Here is a 27,094-nt window from a genome sequence, read left to right as displayed (position 1 = left end):
GCACTGACCCGAGTCTCTGTGTCATCCTGCAGGAGAAGGAGAAGAAGCCACTCAAGGAAGGGGTGCAGGACATGCTCGTGAAGCACCATCTCTTCAGTTGGGACATAGATGGGTGACCCCCACCCCACCCCATCCTGGGGAACCTTCTAGATGGCACACACTCCTGTCCCCCACCCCCATCGTGTCTCACCCCCTGCCCTCCCCCACCCCACCCACTTGTATCTGTGACAAAATCCCCCTCGGGGGATGCTGCCAGGCCACCTGGGACAGATGGCAGCAGCACTGCGTACTTGAGGGAAGCGATGGTCAAGTGTGATGCTGCAAAGGGACAAATGTGTTCTGGCCACAAAAAACAAGTGCCCCCTTCCCAACCTCCCCCATCTCCCCCACCTCCATTTTCTTCTTGCCTCAGCCCTGCCTCACCCCCCCCCCAGTGGCTGGGGGAGCAGCCTGGCCCACAGGCCCCTGCACACTGTCCCAGGGATGTGGGGAACAGCAGCTGTGTGGGTGTGTGAGCACATCTGCTGCTGTGCCTTGGGGCAGAGGCAGGCCCTGCGGGGTGGCTTTGATCCAGGAGAGCCGGTCCGGTCCATGGTCAGGTGGCACTGTGGGTGCTGGTGAGAGACTGGGGGAGCAAGGGATACCCCCTGTGCCACGCAAGGGCTGCTGGGGAAAGGGATGGCAAAACCTGAGGACTCAGACAAGATCCTGTGCCCTGAAGCCGGGACTGAGACGGGGGAACTGGGATCAGCCTCAGCCCAACTCCCTGGTCCTGGGGTGTGGGGTGTTGACAAGAGGTGCCCAACTGCACCAACCACTGTAACAGCCTTAGGGGGTAGACCTTGTCTCCTCTGGGAGCAGACAAAAAAACACCTCTCCCCTAAACAAAGTGTTTCATGCTGTCATTTTAGTTTCTGGATTATTTTTACTGTTAACCAAAAAGCTGTAAATTAACTCCAAGTGTATATTTTGGCACTGTTGTAGCTCAGGACGGGGTTTGGGTTGGAGCTGGCTCAGGGAGACTAACTTGTCCTCATTGCCCTTGGGTGGCAGTGGGGGATGTAGGTCAGGAGTGGAGAAATGCTGCTTTATGGTGGTGGCTCTGGGTATGGAGTCTGTGACTTTCTACTGAAAGCGTTTGTCTGTGAGCACAAACTACTCATGAAATGACACTAGATTCTTACTTTCCTTTATTCGGTGGGTTTGTAAATAAAAGCGCATCTTGGGAGAGTGCTGGGCTTCGGCTTTCTTGTTTTGTTGTTTTTCTTTTTTGACAGGACCAGATCTTATTCTTAATTCTGCTGTTTGATAATTATGACACCATTTCTGCATTGGGTCCTGCTGGTATCAAGCTGAGGTCTCTGCTCAACCTGTGCTGGTACCGTGTGGGCTCCTCACTGGCCTTGCCTTGGGGCAGACCCCAGGGGCAGGAGCAGCTGTGCTGGCAGTGGTGTCAGCCCTGCCTTGCCTCTCTGCTGCCCGCCCACCCTGCAGCACAGCTCTGCTTCTCTGACAAGGAGGAAATAGGCAAACCAGAGGGATGTGGGGACCCTTCAAAAGAGGGGTGAGCAGCAAACAGGGCTGGGAAGAGGGGGGGTGTGTGTGAACGTCAGTGAGGTTTGCATGGTAACAAACTGCTGCAGAAAATGCAGGTGAAGTATTTTCTGTAAAGCAGGACAGAAACGGCACAGGCCGCAGGAGAAGTGTTTTTAAACCCAGACTCATGGGAGAAGGAAAGTCACAGTGTATTTACTGATGTGAAAATGGGTGTTTTCAGCCCTTGGTAATTCCAGTTTGGCATCTGGCTGAGGAAGGCTGCAGTGTCACCTCACCACTGTAGCAGCTGGGGGTGTCCAGACCAGACCTGGGCTGGAGGAGACTGCAGAAGCTGCCTGTGCTTCTCCCAGCATAAAACTGATGTCTGGTTGCAGGGTAGGTAATTTCCATACATAGAGGGACTCTCCCTGCAATCAAGAAATGAGGCACTGCCACTCAAAAAAATTTTTTTTTTTTCTTCAGGTTCGAGAAAGACCCAGAGGGATCACCCACCCTTAGCTGGAAAAGGCAGAGTGGCCCCCAGGCCCTCCCACCAGCAGAGCAGAGAAGGTCTTGAGCACATGGCTGTTTGGAATTTTTTTAATAAAATGGATTTTTTTTTTTCAAATATTTGTAACTGAAAAAATAATTCAATTTAAAGATCCATTCTCTCCCGTTAACTTGTCACTTTTATCCTTTTCCAGTTGAATACTTGCTCTGGATCCAATGCCCCAACACCATCCCTCGACGATGGTGCTGATGACCCCTTTGCTGTTGGCTGCATAGTGGAAGGGAGAGCGCGTGCTAGTCAAATACACATTACAAACAGGTAGTGGTTACAGCAGAAAGATTCAGGATTACATTCAAGGTAGAGGCAGAACATCAGACTTTTTTTTTTCTTTTTCTTCCCAATAGGTGCAAAAAATGTATGTCCAGGGGAATACCTCTTCTGACAAAGAACTATTGAACTATTATTCAAACAAATAATAGTAAGAAAGCAGAGAACTGGACTAGCCTGCTGCGGGCACTGCTTGGGGAACAGACTGTCTAATATTTCCTGGGATGAAGAACCATCTTCCCCACTGCCCTCGGGCACAGGGTTATTATCACTTGCTCTCCTGGCAGAAGCCCCTTGTGCAGAGGAGCTCTGGCAGGTTAGTTGGGTTCCTCAGGAGGGTGAGGCTCATGGTTCTGTATCGTCTGGGCTCCTTGAGGGCAAATTTCAAGTATGTTGAGCAAATCTAATGGAATTAAATTCCTAGGAAGGATCACAGATGTGGGGGCTGTGAGCTCAGCCTTTTCACCATCAACCCTGGGAAGGGCTAAAGCAGTAACAGGCATTGGCATCTCTATCTGCCACCAAAGAGTGGGGTGCCCTGACCAGTGAGAGGAACCATGGCTAAGTCAGGCCAGGACTGCAGCTGGAATGCTCCCACCTTCCTCTGGAAGGTGACTGCACTGCAGTAATTTTATTCTTTATTTACTGGTTGCAGCCTTGCAATTATTTGTACAAAAGCAATGACACAGCTGGTTTTGGCAGGGGCTGCTGCACACTCTGGGCTAAAATAAGGTCATTTTTTTTTGCCTGAGTGTGACAAAGGGGCAGCCTTACTTCTTTCTTGCTTTTGAAAGATCCTCTCACACCCCCCCCCTCAGAAACTTCCCTTCTCAGAAACCACTCGCCTCTTGTGCCCACCTGGCCCCATGGCTGGGCAGCTGCACTGAGGGGGTAATGGAAGTTCTGTAAGGTGATTGCTGATGATCCTCCCCATCCACACAACCACCAAAGTGGAGCAAGGATGCACCAGGAGGAAGCGCAGGAGGGCAGGGGGTGGCACTGGGGGGAAGAAGAGGGCAGTTGTACACCAGTCCCAGTTATTCAGATTTTTAGGACATGACACAGTAGCTTGGGCAACAGAAAGCAGGCAGGGGAGTGGGGAAAGGGGGGATCATCTTCAAGCTGGAAACTGAGGGAGGCAGATAAAAGGCTCTTGCTTTAGATATAGATAAAAAACTTGCTTTAAACTGTGGGGGTTGGGGGGCCAGGAGGAGAGGGGAGAGACAGGGCAGAAAGAAAGGAAGCTGCCAGCAGGCTCCCCTACAAATGATTAAGAAAGTGGCTCCTCATGCCGTTAACAAGCAAATCGGGCTCAGGAAAGCAGGAGTTTCTCCCAGCTGCAGAACAGGCATAAACCCCCCCCACCTGGATGCCAGTTTAGTGGCTGATAGAGAACAGTTGTGTAGGTCTGGCCTTCACCTGCCCCACCACGGAACAGCAGTACCAAAGGGGCAGGGAAGGAGCATGTGCCCACCCACATCTGCCCCTCCGCAGTAGGCAGCCCAGTGCAGAGGAAAAATGGGTCAGCACCGAGGAGGTATGAGCAGGAGGGCAGTTTGGCTTTCCATTGCCTTGAGCAGGGGCAGCTCTTTAGTCTGTAGGATTTCAAAAGCCACTGCCTGGATTTCAGAGCTCTGCCCTTGTGAACTGCTGCCCCCACCTCCCCAGCAGCTCAGAACCAGTTCTTGGCCTGAGAAGCGGAGCCGTGCGGTGAGGCGGTGCCATGGGGCATTGCTGGGCTATGTCTCACCTGCTAAATAATGGCAGTGAGTTACCACTAACAAACACAGGAATTTATGACAGAGAGAGAACCCCTGGCCTGGGTTTTCGACATAAAACCCTGCACAACAAAAAGCATTGCCATGGCTCTGTGGGCTTGGGGTCCCCATGTGCCCATTTGTCACTCAGCAGCTACCCCGAGACACCAGACTGGAGCCCTGCAAGGCAGCAGCTGCCTGACCCAGGACGACAGCTGACAGAAAGCAGCCCCTTGCTTTTACCTCTTACCCCTTGGGCCCAGGAGGGAAGGAAGAACAGAGGTCAGCTGCCAATGACGTTTCCAAGGGTCCCACCTCTCTCCCAAAAGGGGCCCTCACCACTCACCCTACTGTGCTAGGAAACCCGTTGTGCCACGCAACCCTGTTTGTGGTGACGCTTGTTGGGTCTGACATCCCCAGCTGCTTCTTTCCACCGGGGCACCTGCTACAGGGAGGCAGCAGCACAGCTGAAGGCAGGAGACAGATTGCACATGGCCCCTAATGATATGTTTCTCCTTGCTATCTGTGCCCCTCACGGAGGCCCCCTCATGCAGGCCCCCTCACACAGGGACAGGCGGACAATGTCTTGTCTCTAACTCCCACCAGAGACTGACTGACGGCTCTGCTCACCTGGGGATGTCACACGGGCTGTGGAAGCTGGGGGGGACAGAAGGGAGCCTGAGGGCGAGACTCCAGGCACAGCCAGAGGTCTAGGGCACAGCAAAGGACAGATTTAACATAGAAAGACCTGGATTTTTAGCACCTTAAAAACCTGTTTTGCAGCCCAAAGTGAGTGAGGCAAGCAGCTGGGCCTCTGCCAAGCTCAGAGATATTTGGGAAACCAGCTTAGCCATTACCAGGTTGGTGGGGAACCCCGGTTCCCTTTGGCTACACACAGAAAAGGTGCCTGTTCTGCCCAGCTCTTCACAGCCCAGCAGCAGATCAGACCCTGCCCTGACAGAGGGCGGGTGGGGCAGAGGGCAGCACTCCCAACTTTGCCGCCTGCTCCAGAGGTAGAATCCCCTTCTGCAACCTCTAAATCACCTGTGCCAGAGAAGCACGACCCCCTTTATTTCCCAGTCCCATCAAGGCATGGGATTGCTGCTCCTGGAAGCATCTCAGGCCCAGTCGTGCCACGTCCTGGCGTGAGGCAACGTGCCCGGTGGCACTGTACCCCCTGTGCTGCCATCATCGCTGCTGCTGGCTCTGCTCTCACCCGAGCTGCACTGAGGGGGCAGAAGGCCACCAGCTCCAGAGCTCCTGCAGCCTCTTTTAACCCCCCCCACCCCCAGCAGCCATTCTCCCTGCCCAGTCAGTGGTGACTGGAGCAGTGGGCCTGCCCTGGCCACCACTGCTTGGTGTCGTGCAGGAAGGACACTGCTCGGGGATGAGTGCAAATCCTAGGAGCTAGTTTCTGGTTTTCTTCTTTCTTTTTTGGTTAACCGGCCTCTTCCCCCCCTGCATGCCCCTGCCCTCCCACTCCCGTTCCCTTCAGTCTCTGCTCACAGAGTTACAAGCAAGAATCCCAGTGCAGCTGCAGGTCGTGTCCATCAAGGAAGTCTGTGGAAAAGAGGCTGGGAGCTGCAGTGCTAAGAGGAGCCAGGCTCATAACAGGCCCCCCCGGCAGCTCCAGCCAGTCCATGCTGTCCAAGTTAGCCTCAGCCAGATCCAGGGCTATGCCCCCAGACGGCTCGTGAGCAAAGTGCAATTCCGAGGTGTCCATAGGTGAAGGCGGGTGGTCCAGGATGGCCGAGCTGCTCAGCATCTCACTGTGGAGGTCGTCGATCAGGGAGAGGGGCTCTGGCCCATCGTGGCCTGCGGTCAGCAGCGGGAGGCCGGTGCTGCTCTCCAGGAAGTCCTCCAGCCGACCCACGGGCACCGGCTGCCCCAGGGACACCGGCACTGCCAGCTCGGGGGAATGGTGGCTGCTGGGTGGTGAGGAGCAGGCTGGGGCCACGGGTGGTTCTTTCCCAGTGGGGGACGACTCATCCTTGAAATCAGCAGAAATCTCTGTGCAGGGAACATATGAGAAGGTCGAAGTGAGGAAAAAGCTTGGCCTAACATCAGAAAGATCCCTCCCACCCACCAGGGCAATAGGGAACCCCCAGACTGAGCCATCACTGACCACCAACTGGGAGAAGTTGACACTGTGCCCACATTTGGCTTGCTGTGGGGAGTTTTCAGCCCACCTCTTGGGAATTCAAGCTCTGCCCGCTTCTGCAGAAGAGGTGTGGCCAGATCTGATGCAGTAGAGCCACCAAGAAGCTTTTATCATACTAATGCCTGACTGATCTCTCCTTTGTGCCTTAATGACAACTGCCTGTGCTAAAGGCACTGGCAGGGACAAAGAAGCAAAGACCTGAGAGATGACAGATTTTCTGCTCAGTGTTCTATAATTCCCAAGCTCAAAACAGAGACTATGGGACATGCCGGCAGTGCCTCCTTACCTCCGCTTTCGATCAGAATGTCAAACAGGTCATCCATCTGCTGGCTGGCACAGCCATTCTCCTGGGAAGAGTGAGCACAGGATTAGTTTCCTATTTACCTCCACCAGAGATGTTATCTAGCAAGAAGGAGAACATGGAAGCACGGCACCAGAATCCTCCATAACCCCAGGCAGATTCTGGATGGGCAGCTACAGTCAGCAGCTGCTGTACTAGCACCAGGTAGAGAGTGGCTTGCTACCTCTACCTAAGGTTTAAGGTCTACCCTAAATCCTCCAGCAGGAACTCAGCTAGGAAGGTGTAGTTAGAAAGGGACACTGTGTCTCTACTCTCAGTTACTAGCCCAGATAAGGAATGTAAGCAGATTTGGGGAGGTACTTCTTGCAAGGGCATGGAGTGATAGGACAAGGGGTGATGGCTTTAAAGAGGGTAGATTTAGATTTAGATTAGACTTGAGGATTCTTCATTAAGAGGGTGGTGAGACACTGGCACAGGTTGCCCAGGGAAGCTGTGGCTCCAGGGAATCTGTGGCTGCCCCCTTCCTGGAAGTGTTCAAGGCCAGGCTGGATGGGGCTTGGAGCAACCTGGTCTGGTGGGAGGTGTCCCTGCCCATGCAGGGGGGTTGGAACTGGATGATCTGTAAGGTCCCTTCGACCCAAACCATTCTATGACTCTATGATTTACAAAGACAATTTTTCAACTGCTTTCCAAGGAAACCAGGGAGAAAAATTGCTCTCACCTGGGCCTTTGGCTGTTGCTTCATGGCCTCCTCATAGCCTGGTGGCTCTTTCATTGCAACTGAGGAAACAGGGAGAGAAGGTGGAGGAGTCCCAAAAAGCGACGTGTGCTGTTTCTGCTCCAGCTCCATCTGGGATGGGGAAGGGACAGCAGGAGAGCCGGGCTGTGATGAAGGCTGTTTTAGAATACAGGCAGGAGGAGTGATCAGGGGAAAGCCCACATCAATTCCAGTCTCACAGCTGCTTTCAGAGACCACCAGATCCTCTCTTACTGAGAGCTGCATAGAGGCTGGCACTGCTCTGCTCCTAGCAGCCTGGCTCCTTCTGTGTACTCTGTGCACTACGCTCTGGCTGCAGGGGAGGAAGGCAGATTTCCATTCCAACTCACAGCTGGAAATCTTCAGCTGATGTATTTAATGCTAAAGCAACCACACCACAAACCACCACCAGGCTGGCTGCTGGATAGGGAGAGCCTCAGCTGTGCAAGGGGGGGATTTTCTTAGCACTTAGGGGAGAAACAGCACTTCCCATGCCACGTTCAGCCTACTCTGCACAATATAGCCAGGATCTTCTACCCCTCTCCTACTTCAGTGCCTACTCTGGGGACACAATCAAGCTTTGCTAGCAGCAAGTTTCACAGCATGATGGTGGGTGGAGAGCACCAGTGCGGTCAGTAGCACCAGAACTCCAAAGGAAACCCCATGGGTTGCAGGAAGTGGTGCTCATGACTCAGCTTTACCAAATGAATCAGCACACAAATGCTCATAAGAAAATGTAAACCATGGATCAGGTCTTTGCCTCTATAGCAATTATGGGTGCTCCATGCTGAAGCTCACTCCCCTGGAGCAGTGATCCCCTGGCAGCAGCTTAATGCCAGTGCCAACACTTGTAGGTGTTGATGCTGTTTCCCTGGAAAACTCTTCATCTGTTCTGTGAGCTGCAGGCAGAGGAGTGACCCCAGGTCCTGGCCAACAGAGCTGCTCTGGGTCTGCTTATCTCCTGAGAGGGACTGGAAGCTGGCATTGTGGCACAGGGCATTGGGATGTCCTGGGAGAGCACCTTTTTTGACACACTGGGTGGGATGGCTTTGCCAGGAGAACCAATTTTCAGGAACCATTTGGGGAAACTGTTGGGGAAGAAGGGCTGCAGGTTTGGAGGTGCTGAGAAATACTATATGGGGTGGGGGAGCTGGCCTGTGACCACCTACAGACCTGCTTCTGACCTACAAGGAGGTGAAAGGATTAGTAGAGTCACTACAGTTGCTCCACAGCACATGAGCTAAGGGAGTCTGAGGGAAAGGTGCCTCATTTACCTTCTGCATTTCCTCGAAGATGTTAAAGTAGGCCACAGCATGGACCCCTACCAATGGATATCCCTTTCTGACTACAGTAGAAATTATTCCTGTCTTCATATCCTTTCCAGCATCTGATTCAGAAGTGATTCTCCAGTTTCTAAAAACTCCTAGTAATCTTTCTGTCTCTTAACTACATGTTAGAAATAAGTGGGATAGAAAGAAGATGCACAGCGGAGCCTCTTCACAGATGCCACCTGGAGAAGGAGTAAAGCCAGAGGTGCTCCCTTTCCTGAACCTGCACTGCACTTCACAAGAGATGATCAACAGGTGTGCTGTTGATCATGGCACAGGAATGGAAACCACAACATGTCCATCAGTACCAGAGAGTAAAAGGTCACATCCTTCTGCCCCTCTCAGAGCTCATACAATACCTACAGTAGCAGGCATAGTGCCCATGCCACCCACTCTCCATGCAGTAGCCACCTTCTCAGTTCAGCAGCGCTCCTTCAAGAATCAGAAACAAACGTAACCATGAAGCAGGGCTGCCCACTACAGCCTCTCATAATTTTTACTTTACAGGCAATGCTTGTTTAAAAACACCAGCTGGTATCGTGCCCAGATATGGGACCAAAGGACAGAAACCAGTAAATTGTCAGGGACAGCCCAGAGCTTTCTGCTATAAAGCCTTCAGAAACACTTCCAAGTGGGGAAGACCTCATGGACCCTTAAGTGCTCCTGAAACTTTGTGCCTGATGGGCTCTCCATCACAGGTAGTTCAGCAGCAGGCAGGGGAATGGAGAGGCTATGGCAGGCACCCCTTCTGCTGCCAAATTCAAGCTGAAAACCAAGCATTCTATGCAGTTGCAAGCTGTGGCAGAAGCTGCCAAGATATCTGATTTGTGATGATGTTCTCTGACCAGGATTGTGTGCGTGCGAGTCCCCTTCCCACCGCGGCTACAAACCCTGGCAGCAGGCAAAGAAAAGCACAGAAGAAAAGTGAGCAGGCAGCAAGCTACCTTTCTGACTGATTGGTTTAGTCCTCCTGGCTGCTGCTGCTGCTGCTGCGTGGGCTGCTCAGGGATGCTTGCAGGTAGCTGACATGGCGGTTGGCTGGAAGTTTTAGTGGGTGACGATTGTATTCTCTGGAAAGAAAAGAATAAACCTGAGAAGCTATTCCCCAGACATAACAAGGAGCAAGGCTTGTGTTTCTTAAAGGATTTATGAAGTCTGTTTTTCCCTACTCTTTAGGAAATTCAAGTCAACTGTTCTGCTTCACCAAGCAGCAAAATCAGAACAGGGTGGGATTCAGAGTCCTAAAAGAGGAGGTAGTACCACCCTAAATCCATGAGCTATCCATGACAGGGGCTGGCAGACATCATTCAGGACCTGTGCCCTTCTGGAGCAGTGGCTGGAGTTCAGGTGAGAGGCCCTGTGGTATCAAGGGGTACACTGGCAACTGGCTTGCATCTCACCTGCTACACAGCAAATGCAGCCTGCTCAGTGCCTGCCTTGATGGGACATGCTGCCACTTGCTCTGCAGAAGCTGCAAGAAATGTGGCAGCAGAGAATGAAAATCTTCTCTGATGCCACAGAATATGCTGGGGTTTGGCTCAGGCCATAAGACCTGGGCATATTTATCCCTTCCTGGAAGAAACACACGGAACACTTCTGTTAAGTGCTGAGCTCATACCAACAGGGAAATAGGAGATCATCTCTGACAAAAGACTCTGTTACACTGAAATACTGACATGCATTAAAACAAAGAGCAGGTCGAAAAGTAAAAAGTCTGGTCCAGAGTCTGATTTCAGTTCTTGTAGGTGAGGCAAGGTGGCCTATCACTCCAACTACAATGTCCCTAATAAAGGACAAGAGGTGAAATAGACACTTTTTTTTTAATACCACAGGCATAGTTGTTCTTCTCAAAAAGTACTGAAATGTGGCAGCAAACCTGTCCTCCAAGCGTGAGATCCTGCCTGATAAAAGGCAGAACCATGTGTTTGGAAGAATCGCTGAACAGCCTACGATGCACACAGTCAGTGCTGCATTGCTGTACACACTTTATCATTGTCAAATTCCAGCCTTTTTGCTAAAGACCTGCTTGCACTTGCTCTGCTTTACAGATCCGATGAACTACCAGCCACCACAGGAAGCAACTCAGCCATTGCAGTAGTTCCTCCACTGAATTTCCACTGTGGTTCAATCACCATGGGGTAACCTGAAAAATAGGACCTGGAAGAGGGAGAGAGGAACCCAAATGCCTGCAGCAGGGATGTGATCTAACCCTTGCCTACCTGCAAGGCTGGGCAGCTACTCCCTGCCTTCCCCAGGGGTCGAGAGGCCCTGGCCTCTCGGGGCTCTGCTTGGTCACGGTGAGGACGATGTGGGTCCCTGTGGAGTCGGTGATGAGGGTGGGGGAGGGGTTGCCCTTGATGAGGTCGCTCAGGGCGCTCCCTTGCTGGCCGAGGGAAAAGCCGCGGGCTGTGGGACTGGCACGGCGGCTCCGCTTCGGTGGCCGGGCACCTCCTGCTTCACCATCACGGCTTTCTTTGGCCACCCCGGTTTGGATTCGATAGCGTCCATTTGGCTAGCGGTTGGCGCGGGGCTGAATTGGTCTGTTTGGCCACTGGATTGCTTTGCAGACTGGCAACTCGGGAAACCGTTCTCACTCTTGACCTGGGTGCCAAATGCCCGCTGGGTTGGAGGCAAGGGCTGCTCCTTCTCCTGCCGCCGCCGGGGCCGGTAGTGACTGCTGAGAGCGCTTCTCCTGCTCTAGCTGTAGTCTCAGCATCTCAACCAGCTGCTGCTTCTGCTTCAGCATGCGGGTGAGCTCTTCGATCTGCTTGTCCTTCTCCTGCAGCCATCTGGTCTTTGTCCCTAACTTCTGCATCCCTGCGTTACCGGTGCCCGCACCGCTCCAACCTGGTGCCGCATTTACGCTGCAGGAGGCAGACTTGAGCTTTCTTCCTTCACCAGGAACTGCACCGGAGACGCCTGCAAGGTGAGCTGTGTCAGGGGTGAAGTCACCATCTCTCCAAGCTGTCTCCAGTGGCCGAGTTCTCATCCCCCCGTGCTATCTGTGAGCGCTCAGAAGGAGTTGGAGAAACAGGAGGAGTCGAGCCCGTGCTGCCGACTTCATCACACCTCCACTGGTGACTGTGGCCACAACCACTTCTGCTGGTGTGATGCTGGTGGTGACCAGGGCTGGACCTGTGCTCAGCCTTGCAGCTGTGCCTGGCTTGGGAGTGGGGGTCGTTTGGCTGCCTGCTCCATTCTGCTCTTCGTAAGCTCTGAGACGCTCTATCAGCCCTGTCTTTGTGCCAGACACAGGCAAAGCTCTCAACTTCAGCTCTTGCTTCAGCTCTGCTACCTGATACGGGGGGAAAAAAGAAGGCAAGAATATAAGAAAACATACACTTAAACTTTTAACTGCTACCAGAGCCACGGGGCAAAGGACTAAACTGACCCTCCTGCAGGCCAACAGACCTGCACCCCAGGTACAGACTGCAGGGCAGCAATGCCAGCTGCTATCACTAACTCCTGTCTGTCAGAGAGCTGCTCTGGGGTGCAACATCAGTTTGCTCAGTTTACTGCCCTCTCCACTGAAAATGTAAAAAAATGGCTGTGCAGCTTTCACAGGGTATTTTACCTTCATCTCATCTAAGTTGGCAGGGAGAGGGCCAGGCTTGCCCACTGCAGCATTACTGTTTTGTCGCATCAGGCCACTGGAACCAGAGGACACTGAAGATGGGCTGCTGACTGTGGTGGAGAGGTTGCGTACAGCAGGGGCACTGGCACCACCCTGCTGCTCTCCTGGAGGCCTGCAGGGAAAGAAAAAACACAGGCATTAAAGCCAAGGCAGAAAGGCACCAGAGGCCCTCAGTGTCAACAATCATACACGTTCAGAAATATCTGTGTCACTAGTGTCACCCTAGACATTAAAGCACACCAGTGCCTTTGGTTACATCCGTGCCTCTGATCCAGCCAAACATTTCACTTCAGCTGCTTTTGTCTGACTCATCCGACACTGTTCCTTTTTGTATCCCACTGTAACTGAACGAGATGAGTGTGTTACACACCACACCTCACACCCAGATCACAGTGACTCTGGTAACAGAACTGGGGAAGCAAGGGCTTGCTAAGAGAGAGCTGCCATTTAGGACCCGTACTTTGGTGGAGCTGGCAGGATGGTCTGATAGTTGTAGTGCTGCTGCTGCTGCTGGTTGAGGATCTGAAGCTGGAGAAAGAGCTGCTGCTGCTGGAGAATTTTGGCATAGGATGAATCCATGGGAGGAGCTCCCTTGTCCTGCTTTAGGTGTGGGGGAATATACTGGTGATATTTAAGCTTCTTGACTTTCGGCTTCAACTCCTTGGCTTTTTTACTGCGCTGAGACTTCTCACTAGCAGACTTGGGCTGGCTTTGCTATTTAAAAGAAAAGGAGGAAGCAAAATAAGACTGGAAACACTGAAACAACATAACACCCCATGTAAACCAGAATGCACTCTGGGATTTTTGTTTAGAAACTCCACAGATTTGACCTCAGGGTCTTTCCATGCTTCCCTAACTCAGGCAACAGTATAGTCACAGCACCCACAGCAGCTGCACCAGGTCATCTTTCCCAGCACACCAGATCACTTGGTTCATCCTTGCAGACTCACTGACTCTAATTATGGATAATTCTGACTGTTTAAAAACATTTTACCGAAGGTGAAAACATCATGGAACAAGAAAATCTATTAAATACATTACAGCTAGCATCAGAGGATGACACTAGTGCCAGATAAGCTTTCCTTCCTTCCTATCTGTTAACACAAGACTTCCAACTCCAAAATTTCTTCAGAGTACCCATCTTATCTTCCTTCAAACTACACAACAATGAAGAAACCAGCCAATAAGGTACCTTAATGAGTGTTGGTGGTGGCTTGGCAGCAGTAAGAGCCACTCCATTGGTAAGACTAGGAGACAGAAGAGGTGGAGGTGGCAGAGGAGGGGGTGGCTGTTCAGGTAGGAAAAGCGTTTCACTGGAGTCTGTACTGATCTGCAATTGGGATGTGCCCTGCTGGGACAGAAAAAGGGCACAATGAACACACCTATGAGGAATGAAACAATTTAAGAGCGCAGGAAGCATCCACTCAGAGGGAAGCAGCATGGGTCACTGATTACACTTTTTTAACACACTGCTCCGGTTTTCCCTGAGAAGCAGCACAACTGCTTAGAGCAGAAAAGGAATCAAAATCCCTTAGCCATATCTCCCAGCTTTGCCTGCCAGAATCAGTCATGCACCAACACAGGGTCTATCACCCAGAAATTACTGCACCTCTTCCCCACATGGCACAACTACAGGGGTTTCTGAAAAACCAGAAGGGTTCAGCAACAGAGCTGAGACCACTTGTGAGATCTCAGAGACCACACCTTTTAAGAATCCCTCAATCTCACTTTTTTAGGATCCTCTGCTACAAATCAGCAATAGCTGTGAAGCTCCAGGGCACTGCAGGAGGCCACCACATTCTCACCTGAGCTTGCGATGTGCCAGTGGTGCTAGGGAGAGGCTCACAAATCCGGGAGTCCATTGGTGATGGGACAGACCCCTGGGACTCATGGCTGGCTGGCTGTTCTGGGGAAAGGGCATCACTGCTGTCCTCATCAAAGGAGGAATTGTCTGCAACCTTTGGGTAGTTCACCTGTCCAACTAGAAACACAAACATCAACTGTGGCCTTTAAAGCAGAATTAAAAATTATTTCACTTATCACTAGATGCTTCACAAAGATAATGAAAGCATGGAGAAAGCTGTGTCTTGAGTTGTGCTTAAAGCACCAACTGAAAGAGAGAACAGAGCCCAAACTGGACTGGTTTTAAGGGCTTATATTCATCTCTACTATCAATACAATAAAATGATGAAGACTGGGTTGAACCGTTTCCCTTTAGCCAGACAAGATCAGGAAGTACAACAAGAGCAACTGAACTCTGTGCCCAAACCCAGATCTGTGGCACGGATTATTTAATTATCATTTGCCACCAAAGAAGAAGGTCAAACAGTGTAAGGCTGAGTCACAGCTTCTCTGGTGTTCATCACCTACATGGTGGAAGGTAGAATCCAAGAAAGAAGAAAGAATCCCAAATTGTCCTCTAGCCTTGTAAGTAACAAGGACTGTGGATTTAAGTGGTGGCTCTGACTGCATTTCTGTCTGTCTACATGTCCAGTGGGTAAATTCACTTGAGCACACATTTTTAATGCACCAAATGTTTAGATTATATTATCTCAAATTAATCCTGGTAAACAGGAAAATACTATCATTTGCACCTAACATAAAGGCAATAGAAATCTGTCAAAGTCAGAAGGGAGCCACATCCCTAATGATTCAGTTTACAAGTTCACTTTTTCTCTTCCTCAACCACTTCTTGGGCAATAGTTAAGGAGGGTCTCCCTGAACACCCTGCTTTTCCTTTCCCATTAAAACTGTTTTAAAAGTCTTTCTCACAGTTGTGTCCCATTTGTCTTTAAAGTAACTGTGTTTGAGGGATGAATAACCACAGACACACACAAGACTGCTCAGTCTGGGGAGATGGGAAAGAGCACTGCTGAGGCAGTGGGAAGGCTATTCCTCAGCATTCCTTTCAGCCCTTGGAATGGCACTGGCATGATTTACATCTGTTCTGGTTTATTTTTAAAGGGGTTGAATCCTCTGAAGTTTTTAAGTTCACAGACAGCTTTTGTTTCATCACACCTGTTTATGTTCTGTCCCCTCTCCCTGATGCGAGTCAGTGGGTTCTCCCTGACCAAGGTTGCTGACATGTTATACCAAGAGAGGGATTTTTAAGGAGAGAATTTAGGGAATGCAATATTCAACAGTCTTTCAAGCCTTTAGGTATAAAATTGCTTTCAGCTATTCTGGGATGACAATAGTCAGGAGGCTATCTGGGTCAGAGGAAGAGTTCTGCTTTTAAGAATCTTTAGGGCTGAAAGACTGTGATTCTGAAGCAGGAAAACAAAAAAAACCCAACCCCCTATGGGACTGCACTCCCTTAGACAGGCAGGTGAATTGATAGGAATCACAGCCACTTACAGAAAATGCCTTCCACACAGATCATCCTCTGGCCTTACCTATAATGGCTTCTTTCAGGCTTGATTCCACAGGCAAGATGTTCTTCTCCACCAGCTCCATGGGACCTGGCCTCTGCGCTATCTTCTCATTGAGGTCATCTGCCAGCCTGGCTCTCTTTAACTTCAGCTGCTTAGCCTGCAAGGACGGTTCAGCTGAGGTCTCTGTTCAGGGGAAAGTAAATAAAATGTCATCAATCCAGCACTGGTCAACCTATGCACTTCAGCAGTATTATACTTCCATTCAGAAATGTAACTGTAGATAACTACACAGGAAAATAGTTGTAAAATACATAGACAACTATGCACTATACATATCCTGTTATGTATAGTTATATCCTGTTAAGTTATAAAGATAACTATACTAGGTCTTGTGACTCTAGAATAGAAAAAATTCAGTGTTGTTAAACTTGTGTCACCCAATTCTCGTGCATCTTTTCCCTTTTGGTTGTGTCCAAAGATGCAGTACTGCACAGCAGCATAGCACTCTCTGAAACTGAGGTTTGGTATTTAGACCAAACTTGCCTCAGTCCCTCTTGGATATTTTACAGTGTCTTCCTTTAGTAGAAAAGCAATACATGGTCATTCCATTTCATTATTGCTCAGCTACACAAAACTGCACAATTTTGGTTCACACAACAGATTATTCTGAGCATCTCCATGTAAAAAGAGTTGAATGCCTCCCAAGAAATCATGCCCACTCTCAACTGAAATACAGACTTGGACGTCAGAGGGAAAATAGAAAGCTGTTAAATAAATAATTACAATAAAGTTTATTTTTTATGTTTTTCTGCTTAACATACACCATACCTTCCAGAATGTGCATCCTAACCAGCTCTGATCTCTCTGGACGGGACCGGATTTTCCGTTTCAGATAGTCCTCTGTCTGCAGCAAAAATAGCAAGAACCAATTTCAGTTGATGAGGCAAAAAGTGAGGTAATCTTGGGCAGCACAAATAAGAGAAACAAGCATCTTTAGTTGTTACTGATAAGTAAATAAACACAGAACAGAGAAGGGTCATATCTTCTGTTCCAGAGCACCCAGAACATGAGTGTATTCTAAGGAAGACATCACCTCAGTATAAGACTGCACTGCTGTTCTGCAGAACAGAAACTGGAAAGTACTTCCTCAAGAGCTGAAGCCTTCTTTTCCCCTTTTATGCAACACCCCTACCTTGTGTCAGGATGAAATTCAAGGCATTTCTTTTTACATTAAAGATAGATGCACTAGTTCCATTGTTCACAGCACATACTTTCACATACTGCTGGCATTCAAGACTGACTTGTGGTTTGGTCATACTTTTCTATTTGTTTAAAAATATGCTATTTATTAAGCTAAAGAACCCATATACCCCCTTGGCAGGCAGAATCTAGATGCTATGACAAGGCCTATTTAGTTTTCAGAACTGCTTTTAGCTCTGCCTTTGGAGAATGCACTACAGAGCAATGGACAGAGATGACCCTGACCTGGGCTGACCACTTTATCCTTACCACAGCCAGATGGGAATCTGAGAGCAGTAGGTTAAGGGACAGGTGACTACTGGCCATCAGAAAAATAAATATGGAAGTCAATCAGCAAACAGCACCACAGCTCAACTGTCCACACTAAAATAGTAACTCAATAAAAAGTGTTGAGTAAAAAAGAGGAGGAAGAAGCAAAATCCTTTGGGACACTGGTCTTAATGCCAAGTCAACTGTTCCAATCCTTCCACAGTTTAAAATGCTCACACTCCCTCACAGGTTTTAATCATAGCTGTTATATTTTTTCTTACATGGCTATCACTTTTAAAACAAAACATAGCCCAGCAGTCACAACAGGTTTTACTCCCTTGTAGGCTAATCAGAAAACAAAAACTATCCCCAGAGGCCTTTTGAGGAACAGAAATCAAGAAACCCCTCAGTTAACAAAGGTGCTGTCATGAAGTGTGATGTCTGGTTTCCTCTTTCTATAGAGCCAGAAGTCTGTGATTTCAGTGTTAGAAGATTGGGGGGGGGGGGCGGGGGAGATCCTCTGTAATAAAATTTTGATTTCTAATGCCCTAGATAAACAAGTGCAGGTGCAGATAACAGAGAAACCATACACTTTCCTCCAAAGTGGAACCAAGTTCTTCTTCAAGAACCTCTATCAAGTTCCACATGATAGAAGCACTTAAGGGCAAAACAGACACCATAAAAATAAAAGAAGCATATTGACAGTGGGAAGAAGAGTATCAGTGATTTACAGAAAGAAGACTCCATGGGAAATCCAGGCACCATATTCAATAGTTTTCAGGCACAACTGGTTCACTGAGGGTTAAGCACCACCACATCCAAGCTAAAGAACACCTCAAACCAATCCATCTCTGACTGCACAGCACTGTGTTACATCCAGAATATGAACTGATTACTTCTGCATCTCATTAACAGCTACAGGATTCCCAAAATATAACACTCTCAGTTGACCCAAAACATTAAAGAGCATATAACATCTTACCCTGGCCCGTTCCAAGCTCCTTCTTTGTTCGTGAAATGCAGCTGGACTTTTCAGAGCTGTTGAGAGAAAAACACCTAAAGAATCAATGAGAATGATGGAAGTTCTCACTGTATGTCCCTTCAGGCCATCTAAGTTAGCAAGTATAGCAACTGCCTCCTGCATCTTTCAATGCACTGGACCAGATCTCCACCTGCTGAATTGACATACTCCATTTGATAGTGCAAGAGTGGACCTGGACTCTTTTTGTGGGCTACTTGTGAAACTAATACAGACTACACTTCTAGTTAAACTAACAACTGTTCACAAAGTTGGGGCCAAGAACGTGAGCCAAAACCAGGCCCCCAGCAAATGCCTTTTAGAAGCTTCAACTTGGAGCAAAATATTCAGGATCCTTAAGTAAGGGAAGGGCACTGAAACACTGAAGAGATACATTAAATGGTTGGAAGGGTGAAGGAGGATCCTCATATACTGTAAATCCTCTTTACTATGTTATAACATGAAAGGAAGCTGCGAGTCTTTCCTTAATGTGCACATGCGTATTGTGTACGTGCAATGGCTGGTTACAAATTCTCCAGGTCCACAGGACAGATAAATTGTTCCATGTAAGAGAAACTATTGTGGAAACAGGAACACTTGGGCAGGAAAGTACATCTGTCTGTTGACAGAAAACCAAGACTTGAGGAATTAACAAGAAGCTCTCCATATAACAGACCTCCTCGCCCCCTCAGGCTCAGTGTAAAACCAGAGCCAAAGTGGATCATGTTTTAAGAAACTGATCCTCTGCTGTCCAGGACCGAACTAACCCTGGAGGAATCTCTCACTCTGCCTGGCTCCTCTGGAGCACACAAAGCTCACGTCCCACATGAAAACTGGAGAAAGAGGGTGACATTAGCTGAAACTCAGCAAGAGTGTCACTAGCTCCTCACAGTTTTACCGAACCTGCAAGAAGCTTGTTTTTTTAAAAAACAATCACATTGTGGCTTGTGTCAGAACTAACTGAAGGGACCATGATAGCTTCTTTTTGTATTTCTGAAAAACTAATTTTTTAAAACTGCCTGTTGTAGTTTCTAATTTACCATCAACCTAAACAGCAAAGTTAAAAAAACTTCAGCTTTTAAAGACAAATTGAAAGTCTTTCGAAGACAGAAATCTGAACTTGTACAGTTAATAACTCTGAAGTATTGCATCTAGGTCCTATGAAATATAGTCTGGTCATATTATTTTTAACTTAACACCAATTATAAAATATTTCTCAATTGCAACTTCACAATAAAATCTCAAAAGGTTATTAAAAACTCTTGCATAAATGCAATGTAAGAAACTACTTCTTACTCATATGCAGACTTCCAAAGTCTTTCCTACAGAATAAAATGGAACAGCCAAAGGCAAAGTGTTAAGACAGACATATATTCTGTGATTTATGGACAGAGTCCCTCTACATTCACATCAGTGGGGTAAAAAGTAGAACTTATTCCAAGTGCTGGGAATTCTAAATACACCAGGGCACCAGAGCTGGGATTTGGACTACAGAAGTGAATGAAGAATAATTTGTTGAATAACCATAGCAAGTGAGTATATGGACCCATACAGTGGCGGGGCAAATAGCTCCCCTTCAGATTAATGATAGTTTTGTACAATCTGATTATGGAAAGAAATCACCAGAGAAATTTAGGCAAGCTGTGAAATCGGAGTGCACTGATTGCACTTAGGGATAAACCCATGTAGGGGTAGAGATACGGTTTTGCAGTAACTGCAAAAATAATACACAGAACTTCACTGGGTAACTGAGACATGAACTCCTGGGGAGTCTGACAATCACACCTCAATGATGAGCAAGCAACAAATAATCATAGAATCATAGAATTGGCTGGGTTGGAAGGGGCCTCAGAGATCATCGAGTCCAACCCTTGAACCACCGTTGCGGTTGCTAGACCATGGCACTGAGTGCCACATCCAGTCTCTTTTTAAATATCTCCAGGGACAGAGAATCCACTACTTCCCTGGGCAGCCCATTCCAATGCTTGATCACTCTCTCCGTAAAGAAATTCTTTCTAATATCTAACCTAAACTTCCCCTGGCACAACTTAAGACCATGCCCTCTTGTCTTTTTGAAAGTCGTCTGGCAAAAGAGACCAACCCCCACCTGGCTACACCCTCCTTTCAGGTAGCTGTAATACTGCAAAGCACTCTTTTCAAGCCACGTGAACCACTTGTGAATATGCACGTGTCTTGAACTTAAACATGCATTTCTTTCACTATATGCGTATCACAGAAGAGTGAACAGAAGTTTGGGAACACTTGAGCAAAACCACCACACAATATACAAATCAATATAAAAATCTACCCTGGAGACAAGCAAAACAGGTCTCATCTTGAGTCTTCAAAAGCTCACTACCACTGGAATGTGCAGGCATGGCAGTAATTCTTTACTCTCCTCTTCTTGCCTACTGCTGGTTGCTGCTGACAGTGAGAGGCAGCATATGAACTTTAAGTGACATTTCCCTGACCAAAGCAAATGGTCAAGAAAAACAACTGCAGTTCAGCTGATTCCACAGGTAATCCAAGAAAACTTTTGAACTTTTGCATACAGAAGAACAAAACAAGAATAATCTCAAAGTAAAAAAAAAAAAAACCAAAACCAAACCAAAAAACCAAAAACCCTCTCCAAATCACATACACGCTAAGTAGTAATACAAAACTGCTTGGGAAGAATTTTGTAAAGAACAATTTCAGTCCTCTGGAAACAAGCACTGGGTTGTAGAGCTCTGAGCTGGCAACATGACAGAGAACTTCATATTCGACCTCTGAAAATGTCAAGAGGGCACCAATCCTTCATTGCTTCCCTCATCAATCTAGGATGGGGCTGACATGTCCGAAGAGGGTATCTATTGTAAAATCATACTCGATTACAAGTTAACTAAGCCTTGCACGTTTTTCTGGATCTGGAACGACTACATAGCCCAGAGTTGTGGAGCAACTCCATTCCACTCACAATTACCCTTCTCGACAAAGCTCTGCTGTTCTCAGACGTATCTGTGTCCTTTCTGTCTTGCACTGACAGAATATGCAAACGAGCAAGCAGGTGGGTATGGGCCAGCACTTCTACCCCCAGCATGGGATTCATGCTCACATCCCTTGGCACCTGAAGCAACAGATATAACCACAGACAACAAGGCTGAAGAAACTCCCATCACCTAATCCTTTGACTGCTCAGGCTGGAAAAATATACTAAACTGTTCCTTACTGTATTTTGTTTAACATGCTCTTGAAGACCTCTCATGGAAAAATGAAGTATTGTTGCAGAGAAATTATCCCACTACATAGATGTCCTTACCATTTAAAAACTTTCTGAGTTTCCCTTCCAACAATTTACACTCATTATTCCCTGCTTTATCTGCAATCATTACAGAGAACAATTTATTATAACCTACCTCCTTTCATCTATCCCTATATATTTCGTAACTTTGGCTTTCCTACTCTTCTGCTACATAAAATTACCAAAGCCAGTTGTTTCAACCTTTCCTTACAGATATTTCCCAAACCTCTGCTTGCTTGCTCTTTTTTGGACTCTTTTATCTGCATTTTTCTTGAGGTATAGCATCCAAAATTTGGTATATATTCCAGTCTAGGCTTTATCAGCTTTTACAAAGTTAAATGATTATTGAATATTAAGTTGTATGTCCCAGTAGGTTTGCCTTTTTTGTCTACATAAAATGCATTAAATGTTTACTTCTGCTTGGCCCACAAAACATGAAGTGTCTCCAGGCCTCTTCTGCAGAACTGCTATCTACCCAGCCATTCTCCATCCTCAACTCATGCCACTGATTAGAAGTACCAAAATATAGAAACTCTGTGGTCTTCTTTTGTTCTATCCCATATTTCTCAGCTATCCCAAATACTGTGAGACCCAATCCTGGCCTCCTCCCAGCCTTCTACCCTGCAAGCTTTTAAATATGCACACTATTCCCTTTTTCACATCAAATTACTGAAAATACAAAATAGCATCAGATGTGGACCTCCTTCCTCCCCACTCAAAAGCCCTGCTCAGCAGCCTGTCCCAGTCTGACTCCAAGCCTTTAACCCAACCCCTCACTCTCCCCAATTGCACGTGTAGCTTTGAGTAGTCACAGCTTGCTTACAAAAAGGTCAGCAAGCCTGTGCCAAGCACCTTACTAAACCCAAGAACTGGAAAAAGATACTTAACATCCTGACTTCCTGGGAAGGCTGAGCAACAAATGTTTGGCCTGGCAGTAGGTCCAGTGTAGGTAATGACCTCTTCTTGCCCTTCTCCCACATCCCACTCATTTCTGCTGATGGTCCAATTGTACTCGTGCCACACAGGGAGCTGTGCTAGGGAAATGTCACCTCCTCATGGCACTTGCCCTTTCCCCAAAAGAGGTATTAGTTAACTCAGTTCAAATCCTTGATCTGCCTAACCAGCTTTGCTAGCAAAACCTTGGGTAAGCCCCTGATGAGAACAGAGTCCTGCCAGAGACACAAAAAAGCAACCAAAAAACCCCAAAACCAAACAAACAAAAAAAAAAGCCCACAAAAAAGCTCAAAAAAATCCCCCAAACAAACAAAAAACAAAGCCAAAACAACACAAAAACTTGCCAGTAACTGAGATTTTTATTTCCACTGTATGCAGAAAAAAAGCCTTTGATATTTCTCTGCTACTGGGATATTTAAGAATGCAGGGGTAACTCCTGCAATACCCAATGTCAGTTAAGTATACCTTTTGCCTGCCTTCCTGATTTTGTTTCTGCATTTTATGTGTGGCATTTTCACCCTCGATGAGGGGTAACTTCTGCCCTTGTTCTTGTACCTAGGCCTAGGACAAAGCATTTTAGCCCTCAGTTATGTTGACAAAACCGTTTGTGGACTCGAATCACAATTGCTTTCAAAGAGCTATTTTAACCTGGACTGATATGCTGGTTTACAGCACAGTTCCACAAATAGTGTCAGCAAATCTGAGCAAAAAACCTTCCCTGCCAAAGTAAAAAAGCAGAAGCTGGGTTTAAAGCCCCCCATGCTGCTGAACCGATCCCCCAAGGCTGCAGATTGTCCCCCCTATCTTAGGGAAACTGCCTGATGTTACAAATGGACAAGCAAGCACTGGAAACAGTCCAGGGAAAGAACAGAAGGGACAATAGCATCACCAACAGGGTTTGGGACAGAACAGTCCAACAGGTACCCCCTGACTCAGCTGTAAATACTTTTGTCCCACCCAGCCAGCCACTTGGCTGTTTGTAACATCCTCTGTTACAGCGATGCACTTGATAATCCCTCACCTGTAGATGACTGAAAGCAGTACATGGTTTTCCTACCACAGATGAGTTGGCTAGCAAGGATCTCCTGAAATTTCTACCACATACAACGAAGGTTTTTAGGATCACTGCTACTTATTGTAAAGCATTTTGATGCACCAGAATTCCTGAAGCATTAGTATCTTTGTGCTCACACCCTTAGCTACCACAAGAAACCTCACTGAACATCAGTGAAGCAACTGTACTCTGCCTCGACCCTGCTTGAAAAATGTTTGCAGTTACACATTTCAATTACTGACCTTCCATATGACCCCCAGAGTTAAGCAGCAGCACCTAGAACCACCTATGATAATGCACACCTCTCCATCGAAAACACAGAGGTGGAATTTGCTCATCTTTGTTTCAAAGTGATGTACAAAATAAATTCTGAGACAGGGTCCAAAACTGCAATGCATGAATTCAGTGTTCCCTCAGCCCAAGTCACATTTTGAATATGGGAATGCATGAATTAAGTGAGATACTGCCCCAAAGCATCAAACTGGTGCTTCTGAATCAAGGCCAAGGAATTAAACCCAATCTCCAATACAACAGCAGACACAAAAATTCAGGCAAGATGTTTCAAACGTTGCCTTTTCAAAGTTTACTCTGCAAATTTTAGCCTTGCAAAGGTTTCAAAGATAGTCATATGCAGATCTTCAGGTTTTTTTGCTTTGTGTAAGAAATAGGTAGCATCAGAACCAAATTCAGTCACTCTAAGAATGAAACATAGCCATGGAAGGTTCCAGACCCAGATGAAAAAAAATAGAGGTATTTGTACAAATACAAATGTATACCCTCCATTTGCTTATGTAGTCAACAGAATACACTAAGGTTTGCAAGGAACCAAACAAAGGGAAGAAAGAAAAAGGGTCTTCACAGACCTTCATAACTCAAGTGTGTTGGGGGAAGAAGAGGCCACAAAACCTTCTGCCATTGCTAAGATTACTGTGGGAAGCTATCAGATATATAGGCTGACAGAGGAGAGACAGCACATGAGCCCTCCTTGGCCACAGTATCTAGCTCATCACAGACAACAAAGTGATACTTGAAATGCAGATCAGTTGGTCAGACAACATGCAATGTCTGTAGAATGCCTACTTATCCAAGAATGGCTCAGTTAGATTGGTTCCTGAGGAAAAGGTAAAATCTCCCTTTGCCATGATAAAAAGAACATATCTCCAAATCCAACCTCAGACAGGCTGACTTAGAACAGCAGAAGGCCTTCTGCTGCTATTCACCTCTGCTCTCAGCTGAATTCTAGTTTCTCTCTCTTGTTTACTATGCTTTCGTAAGAAGATGAGATACGGTGCTGCACGTAGGCTCAAGGACTTCCTCTGTCAGGTTTAGGGTGGGGCTCTCACCCGTAGCATTTGGTGTGTGGTATTTGGTAAGAGACACAACACTTGAGCCACAGATCAAGGCAGCTGGCACTTTCTTCCCTGCTTCATTTTCACCACACTTTTAAAAGGCATTTCTCATGGCATGGAAGAAAAAGAAAGGAGCCATCTACTTATTAGTGAAGCAGTATCAAATAGGAGGTTGCTACAGAAATATGAAACGGGGCAGGGAATACACAGGTGGTTGAAAAGACATCTCCATCAGCACCCTTTTCTCCTCACACAGCTCCAGGTACTTTGGCATCCAGTAGGCAAACCTGACCGTACTGGAGAATTTTTGCTGCTTTCATACCCCTGGCATTGATGAGAGCCCTTGGATTAAGTCTAGGATCTGAGTACCAAGTTAAGGATAAAAAAAAGAAGCCACAACTGATAAATTTTCATTACCCAAACCCCCAAATATATAAATTCAGAAACTTTAAAATTAAGATTCACTTAAAAGAAAAAAAATTCCAATATTTTTATGAATGTGAGAGATGTCTCTGGCACCTCAACAAATGCAGCTTTGCCCTTCAGTGATGCCCTTCAAAAACAATGTCATTTATTAAAGAATTAAGATTGCTTCTATTCTCCAACTGAAGAAAGGCTGGAGAAAGTTCTCCCTCACCTTGTTACTCTTGTCAGCACTGCCATAGCATAACATTACATTTACAGTGCTACCACTTCACAGTGTCCTCCCTATTAACATGCTTTTCCAATCCATAGAGAGATACAGCACAGAAGACAGCAGTGAAATAAAGGTCATGTTGACTGGATTGCTTAGTGATGCTCAGGCTACTGTGGAAGGCAGAGCTGAAGAAATCCTGCCTCCTTTACACCCCACCTCATACAGCCACCCTTTCTCCTGCATCAATACCCACAAGCCTACACAGTGCACTGGCTCACAGAGCTGTTGCTACCCCCAAAAATCTACTTTCCAGCTCCCTGAACTGGGCTTCCCCTGGTTGCATAAGCATCCATGCAGGTGGGACTGTGCACCCACTTATCATGGAGCTGTGCACCATCCGAGCTGCTTCCAACACCTGAACCAAGCACCTCCCCAGAGCTCGTGTCCACAACTCAGCAAAACCTTCAGTAGCTTTACTACAGCAGTATCTCCTTTATGATACACCTGAAGTGTAAGATTTTCATTAGTTTCAACACTGAAAAGCCTGAAGTGTAGGTTTGTCGCAGCAAACTTGGAAAATTATTGACAGAAAGGGATAAGCTTTTTCAAGGCTAAACACTGATTATTTTTTTTAATCTCTTTACAGATATGTATAATTTCTCAGAAATTATACAACCTCTTCAGAAGCAAAGTGGAAATTGTCACCCATGGTAACAGTTATCAGATCTGTGGGTGACTATGGATACAGCTTTGTGTGAAATAACATCTACAGCAACTACAGATACATTATAAATAACAAATACAAACACAACACATAGTCTAACCTGTTCTGTCCATCACCACTAACTCTTTGTATTCAAAAGACATCACCTAATTTCTGAACTGAAATTAAAAAAAAAAAACACAACTTTATTACAATTAAGATTATGCCACCTCCAAAATGAAGAGGAAAAAGGAGGTAAAGGAACTTCTAGTGAGAACTCTTAGATCAGACTTAATGCCTGCTTCTTGGACAGATAATTGTCCTTTGCAAACTCTTCTGACACCTTTAAGTAGTGCCCAGACTAGGGAAGGTGTGGGGCCATGAGAAGGAAAAGTAGACCATTCCCAGCCAACAGGTAAGAATGAACCCAAGGTGACTCTGGGAACTTGAAGGGGAAAATCTGTATTACATCCCAGATTTTACCTCCCTGAATTATTATATTTCTCTTGCAACTGGCAGAGTTAAATCTTTTATCATTTAAGGGATCAAGAACTAAATGCAGTTTATCAAACCCCTTTCTACAACTATAAATGGCAAACAGCACTGTTCCATTACGAACAAAATTAACTTTCCAACTCCAATCATGTCTCATTAATCAGAAATTATAAATACATGGAAAACAAACACAGGCAGCTATCTAAAAATATAAACAAACCAGGTGCAGTTATTAGCCCCCTGACAATGAGGCTCTAGGCTTAAATTCACAGACTCCTTCTCCACACAAAGCCTCAAGGCTTTGAAATTGTGCTTCAAGAGAAGAGATCAAAGTCAAAGAACCAGCAAATAATTCCTGGGAGACAAGCTGCAAGTAAATGAATGATTGAATTAAGATAAATCCAGTTAC

General features: G+C 46.9%; 2 protein-coding genes across 8 annotated transcripts in view; one reads left to right on the top strand and one right to left on the bottom strand.

The window, feature by feature from the left end:
* Positions 1 to 1,230, top strand: part of SGSM3 (small G protein signaling modulator 3) — a 29,471-nt gene extending 28,241 nt beyond the window's left edge. For all 7 annotated transcript variants that reach the window (XM_030468539.1, XM_030468534.1, XM_030468529.1 and 4 more), the window contains one exon: positions 33 to 1,230. In XM_030468539.1, the coding sequence (XP_030324399.1) occupies positions 33 to 116 (84 nt within the window). In that variant the 3' untranslated portion in view covers positions 117 to 1,230. The remainder of the gene's footprint in view (positions 1 to 32) is intronic.
* Positions 1,231 to 2,728: 1,498 nt separating this feature from the next.
* The window catches only part of MRTFA (myocardin related transcription factor A), a 49,624-nt gene continuing 25,258 nt past the window's right edge, over positions 2,729 to 27,094 (bottom strand). Inside the window, 21 exon segments of the mRNA XM_030468506.1 lie at positions 2,729 to 6,141; positions 6,579 to 6,639; positions 7,315 to 7,488; positions 9,623 to 9,748; positions 10,898 to 10,927; positions 10,930 to 11,070; positions 11,072 to 11,122; positions 11,124 to 11,294; positions 11,296 to 11,463; positions 11,465 to 11,526; positions 11,529 to 11,555; positions 11,558 to 11,641; positions 11,644 to 11,736; positions 11,739 to 11,973; positions 12,253 to 12,424; positions 12,773 to 13,026; positions 13,505 to 13,660; positions 14,118 to 14,293; positions 15,708 to 15,869; positions 16,515 to 16,590; positions 18,178 to 18,233. Of these exon segments, the coding sequence (XP_030324366.1) occupies positions 5,642 to 6,141; positions 6,579 to 6,639; positions 7,315 to 7,488; positions 9,623 to 9,748; positions 10,898 to 10,927; positions 10,930 to 11,070; positions 11,072 to 11,122; positions 11,124 to 11,294; positions 11,296 to 11,463; positions 11,465 to 11,526; positions 11,529 to 11,555; positions 11,558 to 11,641; positions 11,644 to 11,736; positions 11,739 to 11,973; positions 12,253 to 12,424; positions 12,773 to 13,026; positions 13,505 to 13,660; positions 14,118 to 14,293; positions 15,708 to 15,869; positions 16,515 to 16,590; positions 18,178 to 18,233 (2,975 nt within the window). The 3' untranslated portion in view covers positions 2,729 to 5,641.

The sequence above is a fragment of the Calypte anna genome, chromosome 1, assembly GCF_003957555.1.
Source record: "Calypte anna isolate BGI_N300 chromosome 1, bCalAnn1_v1.p, whole genome shotgun sequence".
NCBI lineage: Eukaryota > Metazoa > Chordata > Aves > Apodiformes > Trochilidae > Calypte > Calypte anna.
Note: the sequence above shows the minus strand (reverse complement) of the source record. Positions and strands in the feature narration are given on the sequence as shown.